At 39.3% G+C, this 6,748-nt stretch overlaps 1 protein-coding gene across 1 annotated transcript; it reads right to left on the bottom strand.

Annotated features, from left to right (window-relative positions):
* Nucleotides 1-1,024: 1,024 nt before the first annotated feature.
* LOC137722591 (proline--tRNA ligase, chloroplastic/mitochondrial) lies at nucleotides 1,025-5,213 on the bottom strand. Its single transcript, XM_068461632.2, has 11 exons — nucleotides 4,784-5,213; nucleotides 4,642-4,698; nucleotides 4,429-4,539; nucleotides 4,229-4,315; nucleotides 4,016-4,129; nucleotides 3,724-3,930; nucleotides 3,378-3,515; nucleotides 2,288-2,449; nucleotides 1,788-1,987; nucleotides 1,467-1,550; nucleotides 1,025-1,345 (listed from the first exon to the last, which is right to left on the bottom strand). Exons 1-11 carry the CDS (start codon nucleotides 5,123-5,125, stop codon nucleotides 1,204-1,206), a joined length of 1,644 nt encoding a protein of 547 aa, XP_068317733.1. The 5' UTR covers nucleotides 5,126-5,213; the 3' UTR covers nucleotides 1,025-1,203.
* Between the last annotated feature and the right edge of the window lie 1,535 nt (nucleotides 5,214-6,748).

Here is a 6,748-nt window from a genome sequence, read left to right as displayed (position 1 = left end):
ACTTTTCGCCCTACTAACTAAAGTAAAAACCTACCTACCTACCTACCCGAGTAGTACTATATAGTATAATATACTCAAATGAATCCTAAATCTCTCATCTTTCTTCTTCAAGTTTCTACCCATCTGTTTAGCTCCTTGTCGTTAACTTCTCTAAGCATCTAGTAAACGGTTAATTCTGGGATGTTATAACTTCTAGGATGTTCTAACTCCTTTCTCATATCTTATTACTTACCGGAATGTTCTACTTAGTTACAGGAAGTTCTACCGAACCATCAAACTTCTTTTGTTTTCCTAGTTTTGCTGGACGAAATTCATTTTGCCCTACAATTTTCTATACCAGTAACATTGTCTTCTTTAGCATGTATATTCCTACTAATTCTAGGGTTTGTTCATACAGGTTCTTTGCATGTATGCAAGCGGGACGTACCCAACGACAGGGAACAGTTGCCGAAATGCTTATGGCAGTCCCTCTTCCCCTCTGCTAAGTGCTCCGCCTCCAGAGCTGCTTGACTGGGAAGGAATCTGTGATCAAGCTACCGGTCTTTGTGATGTAAAATGATAAAGAGGCATAGTAATTAGTCCTATCAACACCACTGATCACGTACGATATCCCTGTATCGATATGTAAATGGGAAAAAAGAAAATGCAGAGCCAAAACACCTGCAAATCCAAACATCAGAGAACCGTAACTGCGTCAACACATTTGAAACAGCAGTCATCAGTCGATGATTATGATCATAACTTCAAAAAGAATACATTGATGAGTAAAAACTTTACGATCTCTTTTTCACAGCTGATATGGTTTTATCTTGTTTTAAACGTCATTTTCTTAACTATACGCAAGCTCGTATACTGAAAAACTCCGGCTAACTAAGACGACCAATCTATCAGAAAATTCGATATGAACATCATGAACATCAATTTATTTCGGGGCAGCTACGCTTTTTAGTGTTCCTTCCCGAATGCAAAAAATCAAGACAACACATCAAACTAAAACCAATTCAAAGATGAGAACCAGGGAAACTAGCACATGAACCACTTTCGCATTTCATAGCAAATGATATGTTACATGAATACAAATCCACATCACTTCCTGTTAAATTACAATTAAGAAGAAAGTATTGGAAGTATGACAAAGCAGAGAACAAAGATCATCCGCGCACCCGACAATATCAGTTCCAAAGGAAGACTGAAAACTCTTTTTTAGTATGACTTTGCAAATATAGCTACTTCCTCCGCTGGATTACCAGTCATCAAGCATGTTTTAATATCTTGCGGCTGTTCAAAAGGAAAACACCTAATGGTTGCCCCTGTTTCTTCTTTTACCTTTAACTCATCTTCATCACTGCACCAATTATTGGCGATACATATTAATAACAGAAAAGCAATTCACCCCAGCTAGTAATAGTATTCATTATGCAATCAGCGAATCAATCCATTTTAAAAGAATTCGGGAATAAACATACCTAGCCGACCAAGGACCTCTTGCCCATTTGCCCTGGGAGATTGCAACTTTGAGTTCATCATATGAGCTGACATCAACAATATTACTGCAAACGAAAAAAAAAAAAAATATTAAACATTCTTCAAGTCGATACCTACATAATTTTCCAACAAAGTGCAAAAGTAATACATGTAGGAGCATAAGAAGGAGAAAAGCATCTTAAGACTATAAAGTGAAGTAATACGTGTTACTATAAATTATCTTTACTAGTACTGTTTCATAAACTCTGAAGGAGAAAGCATATTTAGACTATAGAGTAATTAATTTTGGAGCAAGAACGCACCAATCTCGGAATGATTTTGCTTTTTCCAAAAGTGATGACTGAATCTCATCCAACTTGTCCTTGATATGAGCCTCCAAAATTGAGGGCTCCATGGATATTCCGAAGACCTTCCCTTGCTTTCCAGGAACATCTCTTCTACATATAACCACAGTCCGGCTTGAAACATCACGAGGGCCAATTTCAATTCTTACAGGGACTCCCTACAAAATCAAGGGGAGTTGATGAGATAATTGACAATAAGAGAACATTGTCAGACATCAATTTTTATCTTACAAGAATAGATCCAATATACATTCACAATTGACCAATGCCAGTTTAAGAAAGAGGAAACGCAGATTTTATTCATACAAGTGTCGGGCGAACATCCCAAGAGTTATCTCAGGCAAGACAAGTCAAACAATGAGAAAGAAGAGATGGCTAATAGATGATAGCTTTTCAACTCATCTCTCTGAGAACTTGTAAATATAAAAGATGCTCGACTCATAAGAATGAATGCAAACCTTCATCTCCCAGAAATTGAATTTCCATCCTGGGGTTCTCTGATCAGAGTCATCGAGTTTAACTCTAATGCCTGCAGTCTGCAATGCTTCTTTTACAGATGATGCAGCATTCAGAACTCCTTCTCTATCGTCATCCTTCTTCCAAATTGGTGTGATCACCACCTAGAAGCAACCAATGAATGTTTTTGAGAAGAAAACGCATGCATGCCTACAAACTTGGCATGTGAAGTTTGAAACACTCTAGACAATTGACAATCAAATTGAACTTTAACAAGGCATCCATTCTTAACAAAGAATACTAGAACTACATGATTTTGTGGAGCAGAAGAAATTATTAATCCAACTATTATACACCAGAAGACCAAAAGAAAGAATTTGCACCGAAAATTTTCTCAGCCAAACAACAAACTATACATTACAAAGTTGACAAATACACAATCTGGACAAAGACTCTCAAACAGAAGGAGCCCAGACATTGATGGATTAGATGGCCACATCCATAGAGGAATCATCACCCATTTACTATTCTATTAAGCAATAACAAAAAGAACCAAGTCCGTGGAGTTCTAACTTGTCAAACCAGAGTTTCTTGGATTGCAACGTCATAAATGGATTGTAGTTTTTCTCTCCATACTCGTACCTTTCCAAGCTGTGAGACACACCTTCGGAATTCACTATACAATAGCGAGAGACAAAGAATAAACAAAATTGCTCATCTAGAAAATTTTCTATAGTTAGATAACTTAAGATTACACCAACATTCTTTTGCTCCTATTCTCATTTAGTCAGTTCACATCCATTGCATTTGCAGTAAATAAAAGTAGCGATGATTAGATGTCAATAAATTGTAGTTTTAAGTTTTAACCAAACTAAAGAATTTCCAGCCACCCTCATACTATGACAGCACATTCTTCTCAGAAAGCAGAAATTGTACTGACTTTGATGTATAATAGATTATACTTCGAAAAAGATCTACGACTATAGACGGTCTTACAGCTGGCGGATGCATATCCATATAATCAAAGCACCACAACTTTAGGAATATGCATTAGTATCATAAAATGCACAAAGTCTCCAGCTATAGCTTTACCTGTATTGGTGCAATCTTTGGGGGAAGCATTAAACCTGTATCGTCTCCATGGGTCATGATAATACCACCAACAAAACGGGTACTAACTGCCCACGATGTCTGCCACACGTGTTGCCTCTGTCCACTTTCATCAGTAAACTGTGCATGCAAACATTTTGGTTAAATGGGTCATATACAATTAAAGCATACAAGACCAATAGCCGATCATCGCAAAAAATGATATGTATTGAATACTTAAAAGAAGAACTAGAGATTGTACTCTCTTCTATAGAATACTACAAATGAGACTTCAATTTGTTGAAACATTTGGAATCAAAGAAAGAACCACACATGCATATTCAAGTACCTGTGTTTGAAAGGCACGAGAAAAATTCTGCCCAAGATTGTGGCTGGTGCCAGCCTGTAATGCCTTCCGATCACCCATCATAGCCTCTATTGTATAGGTCCTAACAGCACCAGCAAATGTTTCAACTTTTGACTTTCGACCTGCAATAACGGGTATTGCAGTTTGCTCATAAGCAAATTTTGTATACACGTCAATCATCTGTATAGCCTGCAGTCAGCGGCACTAATGCATTAAACAAAACTCGCTCTTGTTTTGCAACTTTTTAGGGGCAACCATTATGTCAGATACAGACCTCTTTCTCTGCCTCCTCTGGAGTAGCATGAGCTGTATGACCCTCCTGCCAGAGAAATTCAAGTGTCCTCACAAAAGGTTTCGTCCGCATCTCCCATCTTGTCACATTCGCCCACTGGATCAAATTAGACGTGATATAAGACCAAAGGTTAATCCACAATTTCTTTAAATGACAGTTGAAGTGTGTTGCAGTTGATGTGACAAACAATCTTACTTGGTTAACCATAAGGGGAAGATCACGGTAACTATGAATCCACTGAGTGAACATGTGATTTACTATGGTTTCACTTGTGGGTCGAACCTGCACACCTTCGGTCATAGTTATTCAGTAACTCTACTTGTTCGAACACAATAGCTGACTTCATACAATCAAAAACGGAAATCCGATAAGTTTTGTTGATAAACGATACATACCACAAGTTTTTCTTCAAGCTCCTTCCCTCCTCCTATTGTCACAACTGCTAATTCGGGACTAAACCCTTCAACATGGCTAGCTTCTTTCTCTATAAACGAATACGGTATAAACTGCAGCATTCCACATTATCAAACAAATCGAAGTATCAACTTGTAAGCATTAACTAATCAAAGTTACAATAACATTGAAAAATCACTGTAAATTTGTAATACCTGTGGGAAATACATGTTACTGTGGCCAGTCTCTTTAAATTTCACATTCAGATAATCCTACAGAATACATAAAATTACTTTCAAACCCCTGAATTCAATACAAATTTACGGCAACCAATAGAGGCGGCGGAGCTGGAATTACCTGAATAGCTTCCCATATGGCGTAACCGTAGGGACGGATGACCATGGTGCCCCGAACCGGACCGTAATCGGCGAGCTCTGCTTGCTCAATGACATCGAGGTACCAAGCATTGAAGTCCTGTGACCGAGGAGTGACGGCTCGGTCCACCACTCGGTTGCTGCTCTGAGTCTGAGTGTCGACTCGGCCATTCGCTTCCGACACCGTGCTCTGAGCAGAGAAAGAGGCGGAGCATACGGGTCTTCGTACGCGGTGGTGGTTACAGCGGGGAAGTGACGAAGGACGGCGGGAGATGGCGGGCGAGAAGAGCGCGCTCAGAGATGGGAGTCTTAGTGAGACGACCATTTTTCGGAGGCTCGCGGGGAAGAGTCGGGGGGTGAGGAAGATGAGGTTTATAGAGTACAATGTCTGTAATGGTGACTTCGCTGATGGACCGTTGATTAATTATCTAACGGTCTCTGATGGATTTGTGGCTCAGAACTGGATTTTGGTCATTCTTCTTGTTCGGGCTGGGTTTGGTAATCTATCTGGGCTTGGGCCTTTATATGTTTCTGCTTCGGCTTCACTTACTTTGTTTCTAGTTTGGCAACTCCACCCGTTCTCCTAACAGCATATCTAAGGAAAAATTTTATTTAAACTCATGTAACTTCTTTTTACACCAAATTTAAATTTTAAATATTAATTGACACATTCCGACCCAGAGTGTCCACTAGGACTCCAAATCGAGCTGTGCTGGCTGACATTTGGAAGGTGACGAAGCCAAGTGTAGTGATGTGGAAAATATGAATAAATTTAAACCTAAAAGTGCCTAAATATAAGAGTGCACTGGTGAGAGAGAATGAAACCATTTCACACGTGATGTCAGAGCATAAGTACAGTACAGTAAAATAGGGTGAAAATTATACATAATTGCAGGTCTTCGTGTGGGAAGGTGAGTATCGTGGTACTCGCGGTGCATGGCAAGATCGACTCAACGACATGATCTGTGAGTGGGTCTTTTTCTTTTTATAGTATATATATACATATATATAATTGATGGTTTCCATTTATACATTTGAAAAAGAATCCTCTATGTATGCCTGGATCAAACTAATGTTTATAAGAATTAGCGTAACGACAAAACTTATGAAATATGCTACATCCTATGGCATGCACAAGTATGGTATGATTATTGATGTCATAATTATGTTTACGGCTATGAATATGTTGATTAGAACTATCGAATCACTATGGCATGACTATATTTGTGTTTTATGCTCATCATTGTTGCACCCCGGTGTTAGCCCAAGGCCAGGGTCAGTTTTTCACTTGTATGTTCACCTCCGCACCGCACGCTTGCCTTGGATCCAAGTAGGTGGTAGTCCTATCGTACAGGTTGCATTCGGCAACTCTGACTCGTAGGTGACCGCGAATAGCGTCAGTCTTCACGTGATTGTAGCACTAAAGCGTATATTATGATTACACCTAATCCTGTCGTACAGGTTGCATTAGGCAACTCCGACTCGTGTGCTAACATAGATTGATGAGTATCAGTTCAGTCGTACAGGTCGCATTAGGCGACTTCGACTTGTGTGCTAGCGTAGATTGATGAGCAACCTGTTTCATTATGCTATTATTGAGATATTCTAGCGTGGTGTAATTTCTGGCATCATTGTTATTTACAGTTGTTTTCATACTTATACGTAGTATTATTTTTTAGAAACTATACATGATTTATAGCAAGGGGTTAGTATGTTCGGAAAATAAATGTGTTTTATAAACCTTTGTTTTTGTGCCCACTCACCCTTCTGTTTTTCGCCCCTCCAGGTTCTAGTAGCAGAGCTTTTGTGCCGACAAGGAATATTGGCAAATCTTGGTGCAGAGTGCAATAACACTAGTCCATCATCACCACCATCACCTCAGTGGCCACCATCATTGCCCTGTCTTTCCCTCATTCCTCGACAGCATTGAGATAGTGCAATCTCTCCA

This window comes from Pyrus communis, chromosome 4 (assembly GCF_041283825.1).
Source record: "Pyrus communis isolate YQ-2024b chromosome 4, ASM4128382v1, whole genome shotgun sequence".
Taxonomy (NCBI): domain Eukaryota; kingdom Viridiplantae; phylum Streptophyta; class Magnoliopsida; order Rosales; family Rosaceae; genus Pyrus; species Pyrus communis.
Note: the sequence above shows the minus strand (reverse complement) of the source record. Positions and strands in the feature narration are given on the sequence as shown.

Excerpts from the sequence above, each read along its gene's own strand:
- LOC137722591 (XM_068461632.2), bottom strand. The coding sequence starts at position 5,125 with ATGGTCGTCTCACTAAGACTCCCATCTCTGAGCGCGCTCTTCTCGCCC. Across the intron at positions 4,540-4,641 it reads GTAACATGTATTTCCCACAG|TTTATACCGTATTCGTTTAT; the intron begins GTATTACAAATT and ends GGAATGCTGCAG. Across the intron at positions 4,130-4,228 it reads TTCCCCTTATGGTTAACCAA|TGGGCGAATGTGACAAGATG; the intron begins GTAAGATTGTTT and ends AATTTGATCCAG.